At 34.9% G+C, this 26,145-nt stretch overlaps 2 protein-coding genes across 4 annotated transcripts; one reads left to right on the forward strand and one right to left on the reverse strand.

The window, feature by feature from the left end:
* Positions 1 to 242: 242 nt before the first annotated feature.
* On the reverse strand, positions 243 to 2,231 carry LOC145008234 (nucleolin). The gene is made up of 6 exons (XM_078966858.1): positions 1,778 to 2,231; positions 1,631 to 1,684; positions 1,466 to 1,519; positions 1,058 to 1,195; positions 759 to 829; positions 243 to 674 (listed from the first exon to the last, which is right to left on the reverse strand). The coding sequence occupies exons 1-6, from the start codon at positions 2,135 to 2,137 to the stop codon at positions 371 to 373; spliced, it is 981 nt and encodes a 326-aa protein (XP_078822984.1). The 5' UTR covers positions 2,138 to 2,231; the 3' UTR covers positions 243 to 370.
* A 22,464-nt stretch (positions 2,232 to 24,695) lies between these two features.
* Positions 24,696 to 26,139, forward strand: LOC145013016 (uncharacterized). Of its 3 annotated transcripts, none has more exons than XM_078971820.1 (4): positions 24,696 to 24,961; positions 25,388 to 25,444; positions 25,599 to 25,667; positions 25,766 to 26,139. In XM_078971820.1, exons 2-4 carry the CDS (start codon positions 25,390 to 25,392, stop codon positions 26,059 to 26,061), a joined length of 420 nt encoding a protein of 139 aa, XP_078827946.1. In that variant the 5' UTR covers positions 24,696 to 24,961; positions 25,388 to 25,389; the 3' UTR covers positions 26,062 to 26,139. The 3 variants fall into 3 exon arrangements, with proteins under 3 accessions (XP_078827946.1, XP_078827948.1, XP_078827947.1); XM_078971822.1 differs by having other exon boundaries at positions 24,696 to 24,922; XM_078971821.1 differs by lacking the exon at positions 24,696 to 24,961 and having other exon boundaries at positions 24,976 to 25,444.
* The last annotated feature ends 6 nt before the right edge of the window (positions 26,140 to 26,145 follow it).

A 26,145-nucleotide genomic window follows, 5' to 3' on the forward strand; every position in this document is an offset into this window, starting at 1 on the left:
CCGTTGGATTTCTTCTAGATCGGACGCTCCACAGGTTACACGCGTTATTCTCTTGTTTCCCCTATTCTTCCACATGTCTCATGCTCATTGAAGTATACATCGTATATTTCTTCTTCGTAGTTTATAGAAATCGATTACAGTGGGATTTTAGGGTTTAAAGTTTTCGAAACCCTAATTCCCTGAATAGTTCTTCTACCCAATTACGTTATTCAAAATTATTTGTTAAAACAGGACAAATATAATTTGCGTTTTAGAGAGCTAATAACAATTGCGTATCAAATTCATTCACCAAATACAACTCCAACTAAAAACAATCGTCACTACAATACAAAGGTCCAGAATTTTAACCAAAATACTAAAAATCCCAAAATCAAGCAACTTTTGGTTTCTTGATCTTTCTACTTATAACAAAATCATCATCAGATTCACTATCACTGTCTTCCAAAATCTTTCTTTTCTTTGGTTGCACAGATGAAGATTTAGATGAATCAATTTTTTTCTTCTTTTCAGTTGAAATACTCGTTTTCTTAATCGATACAGACGAATCACTTTTCTTCTTAACAGTGACTACTGTTGTCATTGGTGCCCCAAGTTTTAGCTGTTGAGCTTTCTTCTGTTTCTTCTCAAATAACTTCTTGGCTACATCTTTTGGTAGCAACCCAACTTCCATCATCCTACAAATGCATTTGGTTATACAAGTTTTTTAATTTTTGCCAAATACCCAAAATACCCTTTAGGAGATTAAGCCCAATACTTACCAAAATGCAGCCATTTCACTAGTAGGTATTTGTTCGTACAAGCTTTCATAGAAAATTCTTAATGGGTCTCTCTGAAAATTTCATAAAAAAAAACTCATTAATTTTATATAATAACAAGGGCATTTTAGTCTTTTGCACAGACAAGAGGTTGAGAGTGAGTCAATGTCCCACTTTTTTGTATGGGACAAAACAAACTCGCTGACATAGTCATAGTTTCCGTGTGGGATAAACACAGTACAATCTGTTCTGATCTGTCTTGTCCTGTATATACAGATGATTTGTAGAAAAGTTATGTATACCTCTTCGGGTGGGTCCCGCTTTTGACCAGGCATTTCATACACCTTCTTTTCCTTCTTCTTAACATCTTCTCCTTTACCACTCTTTCTCTTTTCTTCTTTCTTCTTCCCATTTTTCTCACTTGAATTTACCACTTTTTTCTTTATTCAATATAAGCAAAATTAATCATTTAAAGAACATAAACATTATGCAAAACAATACAAAGCTTGAAGCAATTGGTGGCTACAAATTTGTGTCCATTGATTATCAATTTGTGAATTAACATTATAGTCTTCATAAACTATCAAGAAATGTTTACAAAAGTTAATAGATATCATATATCAGTTTATATGTTTTGATGTAGAATCCCACTTCAAAAGTACAAAATGTGCCAAATTTTACAAAAAAGTTTAAGAATTTATACCACAAACCTTATCAGAATTTCCAGTTTTTTCCTTCTTGACCTCACTGTTTGGTGTCTTCTTCTGCATCAAAATACGAAATTTCAAAAACAAGAATTATACGTTGTCCAGAAGAAAAACAAAACCCATATAGAATATCAAGAAAAATAGTTTAAATTAAAATGTATAACAAACCGTATTAGCATTTCCAGCTTCCTCCTTCTTCACCTTGTTGATGGGTGTCTTCTTCTGTATGAGAAATCGAAACATTAAGCAACCATAAACAAGAAAAACCCTACAAAAGAAAGTTGAAAAAAGAAAAAGGATAAATGAATCGTCAACCGTTTCAGCACTTCCAGTTACTTCTTTCTTGGGTTTATCATTCTTGGGTGTTTTTTTCTTGGGCGTGAAATCGTCATCAGATTGTTCTTCTTTCTTCACTTTCGACTCCGATTTCTTTAATTTGGCATCCTTGAGAGAAAGCGACTTGGTGGAGTTAGGTTTTTTCGGCTTGTTTTTAATGATTGAGCTGAGGGATTTCTCGTCATTGTCATCGTCGTCTACTTCATTCTTTAGAGAAGGTGATTTGGCGCTGCCGTTGGGTTTTTTGTTCTTGTTTTTAAGTAGTGAACTGAGGGATTTTTCGTCATTTTCATCGTCGTCTACTTCACTCTTGACAGATTTTGCATCTTCAGAAGACATTTCTGTTCTTGGGTATGTGTTGGGAATACAGAATTGAGAGGGAAGGCCGAGGGTTTTGGGGGAATTTGGGAAGCAGAAAGATTGAAATTTTTGGGAAGCAAAAGGGGAAAACTAAAAAGGACGTAACGTTGCAATTTGGAATATGGGCTAAAAATGTGCTAATAGATTATGGCCCAATTAGTAGTTGCAGAAGCCATAAATTCGTACTTATGGGCTTATGGTTAAATTCACGATTAAAAGATACACATTTTCCAGCAAGGAACTAGGGTATAGAACAATTTTTTTTATTTATTATTTTCTTAATCAATAAGATAATATGGAACAATAATTAAAAGGGATGAGTGAAGCAACTTGATGGCTCATCACCTCATGGCTGACGATTGATCACATATTGACGGGGTGAAACGAGGGTTGTTCTAAACCAGATATCAGAAAATTCGGATATTCGAATTTCGGATAGTGCATTTAGTATCTGAATTTGTATCCGAACATTTCAATTCAGAAAAAAAAAATCATATTCACTATTATGAAAAAGAAATTTACTATTATGAAAAAGAAACATGATATTGAAAATATTTTCAAACAAATTGAATCATACAAACATTATCCAGTTTTATTTGAAGAATGTTTTGAAGTTCAAATAGTATAAACATAAAGTATACCGACTTACGATATTATTGTTTAACATAACTTTAGTCTTTAGTACAAAATTACTTATTTAGAATAACTATCAAACATATTACCTCAAATCATGTTTTGACTTCTAATATTATCACTTGAGTTGAGTTGGGGATTGCATATTGTATTGTCATTTCACTAAGAATATATATGAACATACCCTTAGCGCATTAAAAAATTACAACGATTTGTGTACATTTAGATAGAGGTATTCATTTGGATGAATCGGTTCAGTCCGATCCGATTAAGTAAATACTAATTGATTTCGGTTTTCAAAATATAGATCTGAATAATCCAAACTAAATTTAAATCCGAATCTGAACTGATCAATTTACAATTCGGTTTGATCGGTTTCTACGATTCGGTTTTCAAAAACCAAAACATTTTAAAACGTTATATAGTTATAATATTATCCAATTTTTATAGAAGAAACAAAAACAAATTATTTAGTTGTGATTTAAAATTTATAGGTAACTACTAACAAGGTATATTAGAGTTTAATATTTAATAGATAAAAAAACTATTAAGATAAAATGTATATTAATGTTTCTATTAGGTGAAACTTTTTGAAGTTATTTGAAAAAATAAATTAATAAATAGTTATAGATATATTAAAAATAAATAAATAGTAAATTGTTATTCGGTTTTTTGAAATATTCGGTTCTTATTTTGTAAACCAAAACAAATTTGAAATCCAAAATAATAATTCTGTTTTGTTGAAAACTAATCCAAAAATCTGAATATCCGAACCAAACAGTCTAGTTCAAATTATCCAAATAGTAAGCAATCGTACATTTAGATACTACACATAGAGGTGACAATGGGTCAATATGGGTTGTGTTTGGGTTCAACCCATTTAATAATTAGGTTCAAATTTTCAACCCAATCCAACATGTTTATTTAAATAGGTTGATATTTCAAATCCAACCCAATCCAACATTTTAGATAAATAGGTTGTTACTGAGTTGACATGTTTATGTAGTTTCCGACTCAATCTATTAAATAAATGGGTTAAACTTAGGTTAACCCATTTAAGATCAATTAAATAAATTATATAATTAAATATTATATGACTATAATTATAAAAGGTAAATAGAACTTCATAATTATGATAAAAGCACAATCACAATTCATAAATACAAGTAAATTGTTCAAATAACATTAAAAATATTTAGATCCACGATGATTTTGGAGAGTGACCAGTATTATTGTCACTAAAAAATGAAAGAAATTAGGATTGAATTTTATTAAACATAGATAATAATAATGCAACATTATAATTACAAATTAATACTTTGATTAATACATATATATATATATATATATATATATATATATATATATATATATATATATATATATATATATATATATATATATATTAAAGTTAAATGGTTTGACGGATTGATAATTTTACCCAATCAACCTATTTAATTAAATGGGTTAGACGGGTTGACCTTTAAGTTAAATGGGTTGAAAATCTCAACCCAACACGTTAATTTTGGTTTTAGTTCGGGTTGGGTTAGCGAGTTTAATCGATTTTTGTCAACTAACTACACAAAAATATTTAAAGCATGGTTAAAAAGATATTAAAACCAAAAGTTAATAAAAAAATACAACTAAAAAATATTTCTTAATTAATAATTTATTTAATATAATTAATTAATAATTTTGAGTTTTTTACTACGAAAGTTAGTTAATTTTATAATCATAGTTCTCACGGGTTATAAACTAGTATTAAACACACATACACAATGATTATCACGCCATACTCTTTTGTCGTTAAATTTTGTTTTACTATATTCTATTTTGATGCAACAAAAAATAAGATATTTAAACAATAATTAAAAAATGTTGTCTAAAAGTAAAATCAAAAGAAGATAGTAATCAGTCCCATTAATTGTCTTATCCATTTTAAAATAATAAACAAAATATTCAAAAAACAAAATAAACTTGTTTTTTAGAATTTTCAGATATCCAAAATATCCGGATATTTCTGAATTCACTATCCGTATCTGAATCCGACAAAACTTATATCGGAATTTTCAGATATCCGAAATTTTGGATATTTCGAATTGGATTTTTGGATTCGGATGTTTTTGAACACCCCTAGGTGAAGCAACATAGCAACATGGGTTTATGAACAAAATGGGAACTAGCGAATCTAAGATAGGAATCCATTTTAGGGCGTTAACCTGCTTGTAGACCATCATAAGTCAAACTTGAAACTAATCTCGGGCTGGATTGAGATCGACGTTTCACTAAAAAGGGAGATTGCATTTGGGTTGATGATCTAGACCAAAGTTGGACTTTTGGGTTGGGTCAAGTTTAGTCCTTAGACCTTTTTTGGGATTGGAATGAGATCGGTGCAACATCTGATTTTCAAGTATTTTCATTTTAACCATTGGCCCAATTAAAGTTTGCATATTTGGTCCTTTATGTCAAAAATCTTGCACTTCAGCACGTACGTTGGGCGTACATGAGGTACGTGCAACATACATGTTCGAGACACGGAATCGCAGGATGCAAGATAATACGCGGGGCGTACTAGCTCAACTCCTAAACCTTAAATTTAAGGGTTTGTCCCATATTTAATCCACCTTACGCCTCCCTTGGACATTTCTTATCAGCCTCCACTCTTTACAAACCCTAATCTCGAGCCTAAGCCTTGTATGTGAAGATTTTGAAGCTTGTTAGTGATGTTGGTGCTCCCTTGTTGAAGAAGAAGACTATTGAAGAACGTGGTGTTGCTTGCAAGCTTGTGGATCCAAAAACTACCTCACTTTGTGCATATTTTGAAGGTATAAAGTTTATACCTTGATTAGATTTATTAAATGGGTTTTTATAAGCTTTTTGTCCCAAAGCTTGGACCTTTGTGAGTATGTGTTACTCCAGAGTATTTTGGTTATCCTTTTAGATGTATTAGAGTGCTTAGATTCGTAAAAATGGTTGCTTGATGGTCCCTTTCCATCCATGCAAGAGTTTGGTGGTGTTGAGTATGGATTAAGTTAGGGTTTTAAGGTTTAAGACCTTTACATCCATGCAATGGCTTAAACCTATGGACTTTATGGATTAAGACGTTCTATGGAGGTCATATCTATGTTTTGATTGCAAATCTTAATGATTAAGATGTATGGGAGTGGCTTTTGGGACCAGACAACGTAAGTCCAGCATACTACTAGCAACGCCCAGCGTAGCCAGACCTAACCCCCACTCACCAGATCCTTCGAGTATGACGTACGTAGCGGAGTGTACGCCCTGCGTATGCGCTGGGCAGTTGACTTTTGCTGACTTTTTACTTTTGGTCAAGATTTGGGGTTTTAGACCATAAAAGGGGAAAAATAGTATATTTTTTTCCATTAAGGGACATAATTTTGGGATTTGGACTTGTGTGTTGAGTTATGGACCTAAATTATTAAGTAGGGTTAATTATTGAGTCATGGACCTAAATTATTAAGTAGGGTTAATTATTATTAAGTAGGGTTAATTATTGTGTTAATAGGGGAATCTAGTAAGGGGAATCTAAAACATAAGGCTTATCTACTCTATATATTCTTATCAAAAATGTTGTTTTTGTAAATAATTTATCTCTGGAATTGATCTACTAAAATCTTACTTGTTCGTAAAAAAAGGAAAAAAATTTACTAAGAAACAAGATACAAAACTTATGTCTCAAGATACACGACGTATGTTATCATGTTGGAATTGACTCAAAAGGTCTCATGAAACAATAAGAAATATGAAAACAACTCGATTATTATGTACACATGCATAACAAAAAGAGATGACATCTTATAAATCACATGTTAAAGTTGAAGTTGTCATTGGGCTCATTGATCACCCATATATGCAAATAAACATATAAGTATTTCTCATGCAATGGAATTTTATGATGACCAGAGACTCTCCAAAGTTACTAGGGTTGACGGGTTTGTCACCACAGGTGCAAAACAAGACCTAAAAATTGGTTAGACCTAATGCATGCTTATCGTATTTTTTTTCAAAATTCATTTCTAAGCCTTATGGATTAAGTCTAAGCAATATTTAGTTCATTTAAACCAAAGCTCTAATATTAATTGAAACACTACTCATATAAGTAGAATTTTAAAATATTTTTAAAAATGAAATAAATCATTTAAAAAACATTTTTGCAGATAATGTACCAAACATTTAAGTCTTTAACAATTTGAAGTTTAGACTTTAGAATCATAACAAAGTATATGATGGTGTAATCGAAAAAGATAAATTAAACATTAACTTATAGGGATAATATCACTGTAGCACATGGAACTTTTAACGTTTGGCTAATTTGGTCCTTAAAGTTTTTTTTTTGGTACATTAGACCATTAAACTCGTAACTGACCTTTTAATTACACCATTTTAGCAACTTTTAGAAGGTTTCCCGGTTATACGATGCCATTTTGTCAATTAATATATATTTTTTGTCTAATTCAATGCCACGTGAGATATGCCACATCAATTAATGAAATACGACGCTTAAAGCCTTTCGTCTTCAGCTATTGAACTTCACTAGTCTTCTTCTTCATTATTGAGCTGTAAAAGAAACCGATTTAGGGTTTGTGAAGCATTCCTGTGATCGAGCTGAAAGAAACAAAGAACTCGCAACAATGGCACAATCAGAACCTAATGGACTATTTGCGATGGTGGAACTCAACTACCAAGGGGTATTTAATCGAAATCCTTTCTCTTACACTGGTGGTGTTAAAACCATCTTCAATGATGTTGAATTTTCTTCTATGACTTATTCTGAGTTTGTGACCTTCTGCGAACGTTCCATGCATGAAGAGTGTAAAAATTTTTACTACTATGAACCAGACATGTCCTTCATGGAAGGCCTTAATCCCATTTCAGATGATGTGGAATATTCTGCTTTTATTTTTGATGCTTATGGAACAGATGGTGTAATTTCGGTTTTTGTGGATCATATTGGGTTTGGTGTTAATGGGTGGCATGATGATGAAGATAATGATGATGATGAACACGAGTCTTGTATTGATGGTGAAAATGAAGACAACATAGATGAACTTAGAAATGTTGCCTTTGAATTTAATGAGGATGTAGTGCATATGAATAGGACATCAAATGATCCTTTCTTGAGTAATCTATGTGTTGATGATGAGGATGCAAACAACATTGTAGATGATGACAATAGGAGAGAATTTGAAGTTAACATACAAGCTCATTCCATATTTAATGAGCTATTACACTGGAAAAAACAAAAACCAATTCTAGGGATGAGATTTAAGGGTCCAGGGCAAGTAAAATCAATGTTGTGTAACTATGCTGTAGCTAATGGATATCAATTGTGTTTTGAAAAAATGATCGGACAAGACTTTTGGTGAGGTGTAGCAAAGGTGCTTGCACATTTAGATTATGGGCTTCCTGGATGAGTGATGAAGAGAGTTTCCAAATCAAGTCACTAAAAGCTTATCATAATTGTGCTAGGAACTTCAAGTTTGGATCATTGGTGACATATGCATGGATTGGGAGTCACTATACCAAAGAGATTGTAGAAAGTCAGAAAATAAGTGTAAGGAAGCTTAGGTTAAAGGTAATGGCCAAGTTTGGTATCCAAGTTAGTATGGGGCAATGTAGAAGAGCAAAGAAGTATGCACTGAAACTTGTTGAAGGAAACCTTGTTGAACATTATGGTAAGCTATGGTCATATGGTCATGAGATTTTGAGGACAAATCCTGGGTCAACTGTGAAACTAGATATGGAGGATGGGCCAGATGGAAAGAAATATTTTAGTAAGTTCTATTGTTGTTTTCAAGGAGTTAAACAAGGTTGGATTGAAGGGTGTAGAAGGGTAATTGGTCTTGATGGATGTTTTCTTAAAGGTGTTTGTAAGGGAGAATTGCTTTGTGCTATTGGGAGGGATGCAAATGACAAGATATATCCTATTGCTTGGGTAGTGGTTAATGTGGAGAACAAGCAGAATTGGAAGTGGTTTCTAGAGCTTCTCATTGATGATCTACACTTGAATTTAGGCAATGGTTTCAGTTTAATGTTAGACCAACATAAGGTTAGTATTTTACATAGTAATGCATTTATGTTAATTTTAGACTATCTGAATTTAACCTTTTTACTAATACAGGGTTTGATAGAGGCTGTTAAAGAGTTGCTGCCATATGTAGAGCACAGGCAGTGTGCTAGACATATTTGCCAGAATTTGCAGAAGAGATTTACTGGTGCCATATATCATACCTTGTTTTGGAGAGCATCTAAAGCCACAACTGAGCATGCTTTTAAAGTTGTGATGAAAGAAATTGAGACATTGAACCCAGAAGCCCATCAATATCTCATGGAGAAAGATCCTAAAACATGGTCTAGAGCTTTCTTTCAAACTGGAAGGTGTTGTGATGCAGTTGAAAATGGGTTCTCATAAAGTTTTAATGCTGTAATAGTAGATGCTAGGAAGAAACCCATAATAACCATGTTAGAGAAGATAAGATTATACATGATGGACATAATCTACAACGTGAAATTAAAGGGACAACAATGGGGAAATCATATTTGTCCAGAGATAAGGGATAAGGTGAATTTGCTTAAAAAAGCTCAAAGGCATTATCAGGTACTACCAAGTGGATTAAACCAGTTTGAGGTAAGGGGAGCAATAGATGCATATGAGGTGGACTTAGAAAGAAAAACATGCTCATGTAGGTTGTGGCAATTGAATGGATATGGATGTGCTCATTCTGTAGCTAGCATATCCTTTCTTAATAGGGATGTAGAAGCCAATGTAGACAACATGTTTAGCACAACCACATTTAGAAAGGCATACAATTACAGAATTGCTCCCACGAATAACAGTGACATGTGGCCAGAGACAAACTATACTCCACCATTGCCTCCTATTAATAGAAGGATGCCTGGTAGGCCAACTACTAAGAGGAAGAAATCCACTACAGAGAATACAGGAACACACAGGGTTTCTAAGGCTGGAAAGAAAATCAGATGTAGTATTTGCAAGGAGATAGGTCACAACAAGGCCACTTGTCCACAAAGAAGGCCCAAAAAGTTAAATGTGAAGAAACAGAAGAAACAAAAAGTATGTGTGAACCAAAATGCAGGACAGGTAAAACAATTTAAAATATAAGATTAATTACATATAATTTGTTTCTAATATAATTATATCATGCCATGTAGGGTAGTACAAGTGAACCACAACAACATGAAGAGGTTGAAATGACTCCAATTGAGATGGATACTACTCAAAATGATATGCAAGTTGCTCCTACTGATGTTGAATCTAGTAGTGCAGGGGATTTTATTCGATATGTGCAATTCACTCCACCTAGAAGTTATGAAGGTGATGAGGGTGATATGGGTGAGGAAGCTGATGTGGTTGAGGAAGCTGTTGTGGTTGAGCAAGTTGTTCAAGATGAGGAGGCTGAGGAGGTTGATCCTGTTATACAAGTTGATAATGTAAATGTTCAGGAGGTTGATGAGGTTAATCATAATGCCCAAGTGGATAATGGTAATGTTCAGGAGGTTGCTCCTGTTAACCAAGTTCAACAGGTTTATGTTAGGCCAATTTCAGATATTTTGAAGAGGATAAGGAGAAGAAAGTCAGAGAGAATACTAAAGCTGAAATTAGGCAAAACAATTGGTGGTGTTGATGATCCAGGAAATTCGAAGGGAAAAGCTCTTGTAATTGATTACTGTTTATTGTAATTTGTGTTTAAAGTTTATGTAATGGGATGATGATAAATTGGATTTTAAGTTTATATAATAGGATTATGGTAATTTATATTTAAAGTTTATGTAATAGGATGTTGGTAATTTATATTTAAGTATGTGTGACATTAAAAGGTATTTTGGTCATTTAAGTATGTATGAAAGAAAAAGGGTAATCTGGTCATTTAAGTATTTATGACAGAAAAGGGTATGTTGGTCATTTATTTATTGATGACAAATAAGGGTATGTAGGTAATTCATTTATATATGCAAGAAAAGGGTAATTTGGTCATTCTATATTTATGACAGAAAAGGGTAATTTGGTCATTTATTTATTGATGACAGATAAGGGTATGTAGGTAATTCATTTATGTATGCAAGAAAAAGGGTAATTTGGTCATTTAAGTATGTATGACAGAAAAGGGTAATTTGGTCATTCATTTATGTATGTAAGAAAAGGGTAATTTGGTTATTTAATTATGTATGATAGAAAAGGGTATGTTGGTCATTTATTTATGTATGCAAGAAAAGGGTATGTTGGTCATTTATTTATGTATGACATGAAGTATGAAAGTATGTTACCATTTTAAGTAAAATCATGACATTTGGCTTTGAATATTTATGCATGGAAAAAATTGGAATAATGTGCATGCATGGAGATGTTTTATATGGCCCCGGATTTGGTTTTTTAATGGCTTCACAGGTCCCATTTTTTCATTATTAAAATGGTTCCCATACACATAGTGTACTTCCACATGGACCACTTCCTAATTAAATATATTTGTTAGGAATATAGACCATGCATATGTTTGATAAACATCATCTGATTATACAAAATGCCCTACAATTGGGACTTTGAATATTTTTTTACATTACTTATCATATGCCCTTTCATTAGGGACTTACCACCTTACAACATCAACACATTAAGGTTGATAACCCCAACTTATAACTAAAACCAGCTTCAATACATACAAAATGCCCTTATGGAATTGACTTTATAGTCTGCCTTTACAAAAAATACAAGGGATCCCAAAAAAACAAAATCTTACCCTAACCAACCAAACTAACTACATTGACCCCCCTAACTTCAAAACACATAGGACCAAGCAACCAAACAAGAAGACAACTATCATCTTGTACCTTGTGACATCCCCAAAATCTCGGCCAGAAAAGACCGATTTTCATTTATGCTTTTAAAATAATTTCAGAGTAAATCCTTTTGATTTGAAAGAGTTGCGGAATTTGTTCCCAAAAACAAAACATGATAAAACAATGTTTACCAAAGCATCTCATAAAAGAAATGTATTTTTCATTATATAATCAAAACTCGGGGTGTCATGTTCCGATACAGACCAATAAGCATAAACGATAACATTACAAGTCATTCAAAAAATATATACATATACAGACTCGTAAACAAAACAACTTGATGGTTCATCCATCTTACGCCCTTGCGCCACTTCCTGTAATACAAATAAAACTGAGTGGGTCAGGCTTGGGAGCCTGGTGAGCATATAGGGTTTTCAACCCACAATAAATAATTAAATTAATTATTATCAACCAACAATAACCCAGTTACCCATTCCCGTTATTCTCACTTTATGTCCCTAAAATAACTAACACAAGGGACCTAATCTAAGAATATTTTCATCGGGGTGACAACACATGTTGTGGGGGTTCCTTAGCAATATAAGTCAAATAAGGCAACCATGAGGGGGATGGAATACAACGAATGAACACCCAAGTTCATTAACACCTACAGGTTATGAGCATGCTAGCGTTCCACTGGACTGTCTAGGAAAATCCATGGTTGCCATCTAAATTCCGCTAGATGACTGGATCAAAACAACAACGAGGCCTCTCATCTGTTTATTACACACCAACTATCTACCCATGTTCTACCCAACATATCAGTAGATAAAAACATACATTTTTATACATATTTTCAAAACCTGTATAGCATGCTTGATCAATACATTTTCCATATAACAGATGAGGCACACACACATAACACGTATTTCATATAGAAATAATCAGATCTGTAAGATAGAAGAAAGTGAATATACATTCACACACATAACAACAAAATATACACATAACACGTATCTCGTATAAAATACTTCATAATTATACGTTAGGAGAAAGTAACAACACACTCACACATATAAACAACAATATACTTAATACACTCAAACCATACTTGTATTATTATTGCGTTTATGAAAGGTAGTATACACTCACTTGATCAGAAGATGATCGGACAGTACTACGACTTGCAAAAGTAGTAATCCTCAGCAGATCTGAAAGATCTCTACAAAAATCGAGCTTCTCGCGGGCAGAGCTTCAGCTCGAAAACCGCACTTCTCGGGATCTTCGGGATCTCGGGACTTGCTTCGGGACTCAGGAATATTACCGGGGCTTCAGGGTATTTCTGGCACGCAAATCGAGGCAAAACGGGAGAGAGAATGGAGAAAAATAGCAAAGAAGTCAGCTGCCCTCGCATCCTATTTATAGGAGGCTGATGCCTCGGAGTGCGCGGGGCGTACAGGTCCGAAATCGTCACTGCGTTCGTCATCCGAAGCCACTTGATGCGAGTGTCGACATCCTCGGTGTACGCGAGGCGTACTTTGGATGAGTCTGATGACTCGTCCTCGGATAATACCGGATTTTTCAATTAAATTTAAATACAAATTATTTAATAAACTTCAGAAATTCATATCTTCTTCATACGAACTCCGTTTTCGACGTTCTTTATATCCACGCGAAGGTGAGACTACGCTCTACAACTTTCGTTTAGACTCCGTCTGCTAATTTTGATTTTATTTTTATTATTTATTTTTAATAGGCCGAGACAGAAAATTTCGTTATAAATTCATAACTTCTTCGTTTGACGTCCGTTCTCGCCTAACTTTTTATCGCTTTGATACTAACAACGAGATATTCGATTCTCGTTTAGATCACTAAGGCTAAATATCGCTCTAACGTAAATTTCACTTTTTACGTTATTCAACGGTGCCTGTTCTGTCGCGAAACTTCAACAGGTCATAACTCCCTCGTTATAACTCGGATTTCGGCATTCTTTATATCTTCGGAAACCTTGTTTCAACTACTACAACATTATCTAAAGATATCGAGTTTATTTTACACTTAAATTTTGACGCTTATTTTTATTCTTAATTAATCAAACCACATAATTAAGCAATTAAGCACAAAACACATAATACTCAAATAATACACTTCTATTATTTCAAAACGGGTTATAAAGGTTAACCTAAACTATTACATTGCTAAAAATGGCAAGCCCAGAAACACAGACATTACAATTCTCCCCACCTTAGGATGATTCCGTCCCAGGAATCACACCTCAACAAACAAATGCAGATAGCGACCCATCATGTCACTCTCCGTCTCCCAAGTGAGATTCGGACCATTCGTGTGTTTCCATCGGACAAGCACTAACTCGATCATCTTGCGTCGCAACTTCTTAGTCTTTCGGTCAACAATTGCCTCTGGTTCTTCAATCAACCTTTTGTTCTCATCGATTCCCAACTCCGAAAGTGGAATCATGTCGGGAACTTCCCCCGTGAACTTCCGTAAATAACACACATGAAAAGTGTTATGAATTCCATTCAGTTCTTCTGGTAGTTCGAGCTTGTAAGCTTGGTTCCCAATCCTCTGAAGAACTTTAAACGGTCCAATAAACCTTGGGCTCAACTTTCCCCGTTTACCAAATCTTATAAGTCCCTTCCACGACGAGACTTTAAGTAAAACGAATCCCCAACTTCAAAAGTCATCGGTCTTCGCTTTTTGTCAGCATAGCTCTTTTGACGATCCTGAGCTGCTAACATTATTTCCCTAATTATTTTCAACTTTTCAGCAGTTTGATGAACCATCTCCGGTCCCATAAATTGCTTTTCCCCAGCCTCAAGCCAACAATACGGTGTACGACACTTTTGTCCATACAAAGCTTGGTAAGGTGCCATCTTAATGCTCGAGTGAAAACTATTGTTATAGGAAAATTCTACCAATGGTAAATGTTCATCCCAATTACCTAGGAATTCCAAGGTACATGCTCTCAGCATATCTTCAAGTGTTTGTATCGTTCTTTCACTCTGACCATCAGTCTGCGGATGGTAAGCTGTACTTAAACATAACTTGGTACCCATTTCCTCTTGTAGACTTTTCCAAAACCTTGAGGTGAAACGACTATCACGATCCGACACAATGGTTTGCGGAACACCGTGAAGTCTCACAATTTCCTTCACATAAGAATTCGCAAGATTTTCCATAGACCATTTCTCCCTGGCTGCTATGAAATGCGCATTCTTAGTGAATCGATCGACGACCACCCAAATCATGTCGTGACCATTCTTTGTCCTGGGCAGTTTAGTGACAAAATCCATAGCAATGTCCTCCCACTTACCCATAGGCACATGCAAAGGTTCTAAACTCCCATACGGTTTCTGATGTTGTGTCTTGACTCTCGCACAAGCCACACACTCTGCCACATACTTTGCAACATCAAGCTTCATCATCGGCCACCAGTAGTAGGGTTTAAGATCCCTATACATTTTAGTGCTACCAGGATGAATCACGTACATGGTCTTGTGAGCTTCTTCCATCAGAAGATCTCTGACTCCTCCTGTCTTAGGTATCCAAATTTCGATCTTGGAACACCTTCAATCCATGACCGTTTGTACCAAACACCAACGTTTTGCCCAAACGTTCCTCCTTCCGGTCATTCTTCTCAGAAGCTTCGCTTTGAGCTTTCTTTATACTTTCTAAAATAGTCGAGACAACTTCAATTCTCAACGCTCTTGGCCTTTTCCTTTCAAGATAGACTTTCCGACTGAGAGCGTCAGCAACTACATTAGCTTTACCGAGATGGTAAAGTATCTCACAGTCATAGTCCTTGAGTAATTCCAGCCAACATCATTGCCTCATATTTAACTCTTTCTGATTGAAGAGATATTGGAGACTCTTATGATCAGTGAAAAGTTTGCACTTCGTGCCATAGAGGTAATGCCTCCATATCTTTAGAGCGAAAACTACCGCTGCCAACTCCAAATCATGAGTCGGGTAGTTCTTTTCATGCTCTTTCAGTTGTCGAGACGCATATGCTATCACCTTTTCTCTTTGGGTCAAAACACAACCCAATCCAACCCCAGACGCATCGCTATAAACAACGAAGTCTTCAACTCCATCGGGTAGAGAAACTATCGGTGCCTCGCATAGTTTCTTCTTTAGCTTCTCGAATGCTTCTTTATGCTTCTCACTCCAAGCATAAGTAGCTCCTTTGTGGGTCAAAGCTGTCAACGGACTAGCGATCGAAGAAAAGCCTTGGATAAACCTTCGGTAATATCCGGCTAATCCTAAAAAGCTTCGGATCTTCGTGGGACTTTTCGGTTGTTCCCACTTCATTACAGCTTCAATCTTTGCTGGATCAACCATTATCCCTTCTTGGTTGACCACGTGACCCAAGAATTGGACTTCACGAATCCAAAAATCACATTTGGAGAACTTAGCATACAGCTTCTCCTTATTCAAGACTTCTAACACTTCTCGTAAGTGTCTGCCATGTTCCTCCTGGCTTTTTGAGTAAATCATAATGTAGTCTATGAACACTATCACAGATTTATCAAGGAACGGATTACAAACTCTGTTCATTAAATCCATGAATGTTGCTGGAGCATTGGTTAGTCCAAATGACATAACCAAAAACTCGTAGTGTCCATATCTAGTTCTGAATGCGGTCTTCTCTATATCTGGCTCTCTCACTTTCAGCTGATGATATCCTGACCTTAGGTCGATCTTCGAGAAATAGCTCGAACCTTGCAATTGATCAAACAGGTCATCAATCCTTGGCAACAGATATCTATTCTTTATTGTTGCCTTGTTCAGCTCTCTGTAATCAATGCGCATTCTCATACTTCCATCTTTCTTCTTCACGAATAACACCGGAGCTCCCCAGGGTGATGAACTAGGTCTAATGAAACCTTTGTCCAATAACTCCTGAAGTTGCATCACCATCTCCTTCATATCCGTCGGTGCTAATCGGTAAGGTGCTTTTACAATTGGCGTTGTTCCTGGTACCAAGTCAATTCAGAACTCCATTTGTCTATCAGGTGGTAATCCAGGAAGATCTTCGGGAAATACTTCCGGATAATCACACACCACAGGAATACTCTGCATCACCTTCTTTTCCTTCTTAGTATCAATCACGAATGCTAAATATGATGCACATCCCTTGGTCAAACACTTTCTGGCTTTCATTAGGGAAATGATTCTAGAATTTACTCGGCGTTTGTCCCCATACACCATAAACGAATCTTTTCCAAGCGGGTTTACTTTAACTATCTTCTTCTTGCATAAAATTTCGGCATCATTGGCGTTGAGCCAATCCATTCCCAACACGATGTCGAAACCGTTAAGTTCGATAGGTAATAATTCTTCGTGAAACTTATTCCCATTAAGGTCAATTAAGATGTTTTTCATACGATGGCTAACAGGTACAAACTTACCACTAGCAACTTCGACTAATAAAGCATCATCTAGTCTATCAACAGGCAAAGCTAGTTTTCTACCAAATTCATGCGATATAAAGGAGTAGTTGGCTCCAAAATCAAATAAAATTTGGGCAGGCAATGTGTTTACGAGAAAGGTACCTGAAGCGACATTAGCTTCATCTTTAGCAACTTCCAGTGTCATCCGGAATGCTCTCGCCTTTGGCTTTGGTGGAATGTTGGGCTTAGCTACCTCCTTCTTCTTCGGACAGTCTTTCAAAATGTTCCCCTCTTCATTACAACCAAAACACATCCTTTTTTTGTTCGGACATTGATTGGCAAAATTTCCAACCTTCCCACACTTGTAGCAGGTTACATCCTCGCTACATTTCCCAAAGTGCTTTTTCTTACACTTATCACACCACTTCGCTTCGCCTCTTTTTCCCCCACCAAACTTTTTCGAATCAGATTTTGAAAATTTGCTTTTCTTACCGGAACCAGATGTTCCCTCAAACTTCCTCTTCTCACCAACCTCAACCTTGTTGGTGGTTCTCCCATTTATCATGTTCTCAATGGACTTGGCAGCCCAGATAGCTGCCTCTAAAGTATGTGCCTGATGTACTGGCACCTCGTACTCCCATGGGAGTCCTTTTGCATACCGGTCCACCTTTGTCAGCTCGTCTGGAACGATACGCAAGGCAAACTCCATTTTATCGGTGAAGTTATTGGTGTATTCATCAACTGACATGCTGCCTTTCGTCAATGTCAGAAACTTGTTCTCTAGCTCCAATAGATTTTGAGCCGAGTAGAACTTATGCTTGAACTGCACCAAGAACTCTGCCCATGACAATTGCAGTGGCTCATTTGGGCTCAAAGTCTTCCCTAGAGTATTCCACCAACGAACGGCTCCACCTCGGAACTGACGCACTGCATAGATAGTTTGTAACTTGCCTCTGCAGCCACAAGTCATGAAGGCCAATTCCATTTATGAGATCCAATCCATAACTCCAATCGGATCCTCCTTTCCATTGAAGGTCGTTGGTTTGCAAGTTAGAAAATCCTTGTACTTGCATCCCATTCCATCATGGTTATCTCGCCTAACTATCGGTGGGTTGGCTTGACCAACAGACCCACTGAAGTTTCCACCTTCCGAGTGCCCTTCATTTAATTCAGGCTCTTCCACAAGGATTGACAGTTCTTCACAATTCTGTTGAAGCAATCGTCTAGTTTCATCCATCTGACGATCCAACATCGTTTGAATCATCATTTGCACACCAGCCATGGTTATTGGCTCAAGTGCTGCTGCTACGACAGGTCTTTGTTCAATCACTAGTGGTTGATTCCTGTTTTCATCAGCATTTCCAACTCCACTTCTTGTTCTCACCATTTTTGATCTACACACCGAATAAAATGAAATTAGATCCTCATTCACGATAGATGTTCAAATCATCCTTATCACTCTGAAACGTTTATATGCTAGTTCTAATATCGTAGACGTACGCTTAGAATCCTACACACATAAAGTTTCTAGATCCGGTCGGCAACAGACCATAGATCCGAACAAATAATATCATATATGGCAACATATAACATTTAGCACATAAAACATTTTAGGCAACTTTCCTAAAATAAACTAGTGCTCGTGTCTAAAATATAACAGACACACATCTCAAAATTCCACTTAGCATTCTATGTTTAAGTCTAGAAATCCTACAATTTTCTAGTTCACTTAAACTAATGCTCTGATACCAACTGTAACATCCCCAAAATCTCGGCCAGAAAAGATCGATTTTCATTTATTCTTTTAAATATTTTCAGAGTAAATCCTTTTGATTTGAAAGAGTTGCGGAATTTGTTCCCAAAAACAAAACATGATAAAACGATGTTTACCAAAGCATTTCATAAAAGAAATGTATTTTCATTATAATCAAAACTCGGGGTGTCATGTTCCGATACAGACCAATAAGCATAAACGAATACATTACAAGTCATATAACAAATATAAACATATGCAGACTTGCAAACAAAACAACTTGATGGTTCATCCATCTTACGCCCTTGCGCCACTTCCTGTAATACAAATAAAACTGAGTGGGTCAGGCTTGGGAGCCTGGTGAGCATATAGGGTTTTCAACCCACAATAGATAATTAAATTAATTATTATCAACCAACAATAACCCAGTTACCCATTCCCATTATTCTCACTTTATGTCCCTGAAATAACTAACACAAGGGACCTAATCTAAGAATATTTTCATCGGGGTGACAACACATGCTGCGGGGGTTCCTTAGCAATATAAGTCAAATAAGGAAACCATGAGGGGGATGGAATACAACGAATGAACACCCAAGTTCATTAACACCTACAAGTTATGAGCCTGCTAGCGTTCCACTGGACTGTCTAGGAAAATCCATGGTCGCCATCTAAATTCCGCTAGATGACTGGATCAAAACAACAACGAGGCCTCTCATCTGTTTATTACACACCAACTATCTACCCATGTTCTACCCAACATATCAGTAGATAAAAACATACATTTTTATACATATTTTCAAAACCTGTATAGCATGCTTGATCAATACATTTTCCATATAACAGATGAGGCACACACACATAACACGTATTTCATATAGAAATAATCAGATCTGTAAGATAGAAGAAAGTGAATATACATTCACACACATAACAACAAAATATACACATAACACGTATCTCGTATAAAATACTTCATAATTATACGTTAGGAGAAAGTAACAACACACTCACACATATAAACAACAATATACTTAATACACTCAAACCATACTTGTATTATTATTGCGTTTATGAAAGGTAGAATACATTCACTTGATCAGAAGATGATCGGACAGTACCACGACTTGCAAAAGTAGTAATCCTCAGCAGATCTGGAAGATCTCTACAAAAATCGAGCTTCTCGCGGGTAGAGCTTCGGCTCGGAAACCGCACTTCTCGGGATCTTCGGGATCTCGGGACTTGCTTCGGGACTCGGGAATATTACCGGGGCTTCAGGGTATTTCTGGCACGCAAATCGAGGCAAAACGGGAGAGAGAATGGAGAAAAATAGCAAAGACGTCGGCTGCCCTCGCATCCTATTTATAGGAGGCTGATGCCTCGGAGTACGCGGGGCTTACAGGTCCGAAATCGTCATTACGTTCGTCATCCGAAGCCACTTGATGCGAGTGTCGACATCCTCGGTGTACGCGGGGCGTACTTTGGATGAGTCCGATGACTCGTCCTCGGATAATACCGGATTTTTCAATTAAATTTAAATACAAATTATTTAATAAAGTTCGAAAATTCATACCTTCTTCATACGAACTCCATTTTCAACGTTTTTTATATCCACGCGAAGGTGAGACTACGCTCTACAACTTTCGTTTAGACTCCGTCGGCTAATTTTGACTTTATTTTTATTATTTATTTTTAATAGGCCGGGACAAAAAATTGCGTTATAAATTCATAACTTCTTCGTTTGACGTCCGTTTTCGCCTAACTTTTTATCGCTTTGATACTAACAACGAGATCTTCGATTCTCGTTTAGATCACTAAGGCTAAATATCGCTCTAACGTAAATTTCACTTTTTACGTTATTCAACGGTGCCGGTTCTGTCGCGAAACTTCGACAGGTCATAACTCCCTCGTTATAACTCGGATTTCGGCATTCTTTATATCTTCAGAAACCTTGTTTCAACTACTACAATATTATCTAAAGATATCGAGTTTATTTTACACTTAAATTTTGAAGCTTCTTTTTATTCTTAATTAATTAAACCACATAATTAAGCAATTAAGCACAAAACACATAATACTCAAATAATACACTTATATTATTTCAAAACGGGTTACAAAGGTTAACCTAGACTATTACATTGCTAAAAATAGCAAGCCCAGAAACACAGGCGTTACATACCTGCCTATTGACTTCATTGCATCATGAACTTCTTTCTCACTCTTTGCCACCTTATACTGCTCCTGTGACAGCAAAAACTCTACTTCAGCAATCCTTCTCCTCAAATTGTTCATCTCAGACATTTCGTCTTTGGCATCCAGTTTCTGCTTCAGAGAATATAGCAGTTTTTGTAGTACCCGTCTGCCTGTTCTTCATCTTTCCATTCAAAGAAGCTACATTTCCTCAACCTAGTCTATAAAAAGAAAATAAAATTAGGGTTTGACTGACAATCACAAATCAACTACCTTTAATGTACCAGCGAAATGGGTTTTATTCACAGTGATCGTCAAAAAGGAAATAAAATTAGGGTTTTTAACAGATGAAACAAAATACAAATACACCATTGTCGTTTTTACAGAAAGAAACAACACATCAAACCATAAAATACTAACTTATCAAAATCAAGAGAATCGGGACCTACCATACTGTTTTGACAATTCCAGAATCGCCTCCTAGGGTTTGTTATCTTCCAACAAGTTCGTTCTTTAGCTGGAACGACACAATCACAAACCTTTACCCTTTCTTGCGACTGAACATGAGTGACTTGTAGCTGATTCCTTGACGTCGATGAGCTCGAAGACATTCTTCTTCAGGATGGAAATAGTCGGGGAGGGAGAAGTCTTTGACTTTTTAGAGAAGGGTAAGTAAAGATTGAACGAAGGTCCGAATGAGGGTTTCAATTAATAAGCCTGTATCGACAACTGGACCACGTAAGCTTATTGGACACATCAGCGTGCCATATAAGCATTGTAACCGGGAAACCTTCTAAAATGGTGTAATTAAAAGATCAGTTACGAGTTTAATGGTCTAATGTACCAAAAAAAACTTTAAGGACCAAATTAGCCAAATATGAAAAGTTCTGTGTGCTACAGTGACATTATCATAACTTATACATCAAAAGAAAATGTCTTTTAAATGTCATCATTCTCTTCAACCTTCAATCTTCAACTACAACTTTTAATATGAACACGTGCAAAAATAATATGTAGATTTGGAAACCTAATGAGCATTATCGGGGTTAAACATTAGTCAAGTATATGGATGTTCAGTAAGTCCACATATAATGGAAAACCCGGTAAAAATTTATAAAGTGCAATGAACATTCAATATATGGGGAAAAACATTACATATATTTATAAATTGTTATAATCATTAATAAATCTCAATATACACCAAAGAAAAAAGGTATGGGCAATTGCAATGCATGATATGGATCTAAAAAATAAAAATCGAAGTCATATCCATTCCAAAAACATCTCACAATTGATTGGTAAATAGAGTCCATGTAAATGTAACATAAAGCACACGAAACACTCCAGATGCTGTATTCAAACTATGTATCAGGAAGCCATCACACATATACCATACATAAGGTTGCAAATCTCGTGTGTAAGTGTTGCCGTATATAATGTTGTCATAAACATCTATTTTCTCTATCAAAGTCATCTCAAGTGGCCACAAAAAGTCTCATTCTCATCATATAATGAATGCACATTATTATTATTATTATCAAATGTAAATTAAAAACAAGAAACTATATTCTCGTTTCAAAACACTTTTGTAAAAACATTTTATGAATTCCACATACTAACCCATGTAATATTTCACATAGGATGTGCACATAATAATACATTGAAACTGTTTTTAAATATAATGTTATATAAGGGACATATGTGCATATCTAATGAACCCACCTTAAGCATGTGAACTATCATCCAACAAGCTCCTCTAAGTTTTTGAAGGATTGTAAAATAACTACTGTTTCATAACAAACCAAGTACCATTAATACTAAACCTAGATAAAAGTATTAAAAAAAAAAAAAAAAAAAATTCAAAGTTAATACTTCAATGTCATACAAAAATTTGCAAGACCTGGATACATAAGGCCTTACAAACTGATCTGCAAGACCTTATAAACCTACACCTATGCCATCTATTAAACTGATCTGCAAGACCCTACAAACCTACACTTATGCCATCTATTGGTTTTATGATGACAATTTTGAAACTTTAAGCGCTTATTAGGCTGGAGGGAGTGGTGCCACCGAAACCGCACTCCCTCCCCCGCCACATAAGCGTCATGTCACTTTTTACCACTCAAATGTGGTTTCATGCCACACTTTTCATTTTTTTTTTTTGATATTTTAATTTAATAAAACTTTTTTTTAAACTATTTTAATTTAATATAACTTCTATTTTAATAAAAAAAACATAATTTTTCATTACTTGAAAACTAAAAAAAAAAATACATTGTGTTACTTAAAAAAAAAAAAAAAAAAAAAAAAAAAAAAAAAAAAAAAACCACACACATGACATTTAAAAAAAAATTGAGAGAGTGGTGATTTAAAAAAAAAAAAAAAATTGGGGGATAAAGAAGATTGTGTTATGAAAAAAAAATTAAGTTGATATATATATATATATATATATATATATATATATATATATATATATATATATATATATATATATATATATATATATATATATATATAGGAAAGAAAAAGAAAAAGAAAAAAAAAAGTTTAAATGCTGAACGGCTACCTTCCTCAATCAATCAAAATGCACGGTATTGGAGGACCGCACTGCGGCCAAGACTGCACCAGACCGCAATATGGGGGTGATGTTCGCGTCCTATGTGGCACGAAGTGCGGTCTTGGACCGCACCCATACCCACCAGCCTTACAAACACAAAAGATTTATTCTGATACCATATTGAATTAAGTTTCTCATTACCAAACTAATATGTTACAAGAGTATTTATACTACTTGTACATATTATGCTAACATACACGTAACAGACTTAGGCTAAGCTAATTTGCTCCACTAATCTAACTACCATATTAGTAGACTAACTTACTATAAAACGACGTAGCTTTGATAAATAGTAAATGTCCCAATTAAGTGCTTAATTATCACGATTATAACTAAAATGGCTAAATGGTTACGTATTAATGCATCTTGGATGGTAATTTAAATCAAAGGTCACAAAGTTTAAGTCAACTTATGTTATTCGACTAATTTTTTTGAAATGTCAACTCATAATTTCAAGCAATGAAAACTTCAATTAAAACCTTTTTATTTAATATTTTAACTAATAGTTATTATTTAATTTAAATTTAAAACTAATATACTTTGTCGAAATTTACATTTAAAATCAAAACTTATAGCCCAAATATATGAATGCTACAAGCATACAACTATGAACTATCATCCGTCTTAAAATGCACAACATGAGAACTCCCATGACCTTGTTCATTTAGTCATTTACCAAAGGAATTCACCAACTGGAAGTACATCATGTAAACTTTCAGCCAACCCTTGGAGAAAAGTAACAATATTTAATTTTTATTTATTGGACCTACTTAAAATCTGTTAAAATTTTTAATAGATCAAAATGTCTTTCATAAAAATGAGAAAAATATGTATCAATCATAGTTTACATAATATTATGTATATCATACATTTATGAGTCAACTCAAGTAACTCGACTCGCTCAATGACCCCTTTCAGTGTATTACTTTCGTACATCGGTACATGTACTTTGTGTACATATATGTAATTTCTTTTCCAGATGAACTTTTGTGAAATCCAGGCCAATATTCGCATATTGACTTGTACCATATGCTTCGAAATTTGTATAAAGGGAAAAGCCGTACATATATATACTCGCAAAGAGAGAGAGAGAGAGAGAGATCACATTGTTGTAGTGTGTGATTCATTTCTGCAGCTTCTGTTTCTTATTCCTCTCATTATTCATCATCTGTTACAGATCATGGAGATATCATCTACTGTCAGTGAGAGAATAATCTAATATATGATTTTAATGATGCGATATTGATCTTCCATCAATGCGTTGATTTTATTTGATTACACCATAAAAAACCATCATTCTTCAGTGCAAATTTCACCATATTCCTTTCTATAATCTGGTAAATTGTTGATTCTGTTCTTCTCCATCCATTCAAGATGTGAGTTCTCTGTTCCTTTTTTTTAGATTAGTTTTTTTAATAACCTTCGATTGCTGTATGAATTTGGTTTACAGTTGCGTAATTCTTTCATGTATTGAGCAAATCATGTCTCTTTCTTTCTGAAATTTTGTATATGAAATGTGAGATCCAGTGTAGCTCTTGAATTTCTTCCTTTGCGTGTGCATCTCTACATAATCACTGTGTGTGAGAAAGAGACTGATCGCTTTATTTCATGAAGAACGTGATTCTCTGAGCACAAAAGCGTTTTCTACCAATTTTGATCAGACATTGAAATCTAATATTTTCTGATTACTTTCTCACATTTTCGAAATGGTTTTTGATGATCGATAGACTTTGATTATTAACTGCAATCCAAATTTCTGTGTTTGACATAGTATTTGATCTTCCAAATTAACATAATTTCAGAAATGGACAAAGGTCATGGAGGATCAAGTCGATTATCAACTCATATGCGACACACAGGTAACAATTTTGTATTCCCATTCTTTCACATATTTAACGTCTTTCCTTTAAATCTCAAATCAACTCTTCTTCAATCTTCATTAAATGTAAAAGAAACACCACATGCTCAAGAATTAACTCATTCATCAAAAATCAAAATTTGTATTTAAAATAGGTTTGGATCACAACGTTTTCTTGAGTAAATCACCAAAGAAAGAGAAGCTTAGAAGATTGAATTCTATCGGTATCCTTGATTAAATCGATCATCTTTCCCAATACTTTATTTATTTATTTATCTATTCCCATTCTATATAATAGGTTTATAATTAATTACGTTTACAGCAATGAAAAAACAAGAAACTGAAACTCAAAAATCAAACGATTGTACAAAAGACGAAGAAGAAGTAGCTGAGGCTCTATTTGCATTGGCTCAAACATTCAACAAAACTTCAGAATTAGAACCAGTAGAAACTTTACACGTGGAACCACCTCCAAAAGAAGCTGACGTCATCAGCACCCATGGGATCAACAATTCACGAAAGAGATGTTGGGTTCATGTTTACATATGTCATTTTATTAAAGCTGACGTCACCAGTGTAAATGGCATATGTATATCTAACAAACAAGCCTTGCAATAAGCTTCTGAAAATTGTTCTTGTTAACTTGTGTAAATATAGTAAGAGTAACAATATATGGTAATTTAGTAATTATTTGTACTTCAT

The sequence above is a fragment of the Lactuca saligna genome, chromosome 8 (assembly GCF_052625555.1).
Source record: "Lactuca saligna cultivar CGN05327 chromosome 8, ASM5262555v1, whole genome shotgun sequence".
In the NCBI taxonomy this organism is placed as follows: Eukaryota; Viridiplantae; Streptophyta; class Magnoliopsida; order Asterales; family Asteraceae; genus Lactuca; species Lactuca saligna.

Bases quoted from the DNA above. Each gene is read 5' to 3' on its own strand.
- LOC145008234 (XM_078966858.1), bottom strand. From the start codon at position 2,137: ATGTCTTCTGAAGATGCAAAATCTGTCAAGAGTGAAGTAGACGACGAT. The intron at 1,520-1,630 runs GTTTGTTATACA...ATTTTGATGCAG, and splicing joins AAGCTGGAAATGCTAATACG to AAGAAGACACCAAACAGTGA. The intron at 830-1,057 runs GTATACATAACT...TGAAATTTTCAG, and splicing joins AGCGGGACCCACCCGAAGAG to AGAGACCCATTAAGAATTTT.
- LOC145013016 (XM_078971820.1), top strand. From the start codon at position 25,390: ATGGACAAAGGTCATGGAGGATCAAGTCGATTATCAACTCATATGCGA. The intron at 25,445-25,598 runs GTAACAATTTTG...TATTTAAAATAG, and splicing joins AACTCATATGCGACACACAG to GTTTGGATCACAACGTTTTC. The intron at 25,668-25,765 runs GTATCCTTGATT...TTACGTTTACAG, and splicing joins TAGAAGATTGAATTCTATCG to CAATGAAAAAACAAGAAACT.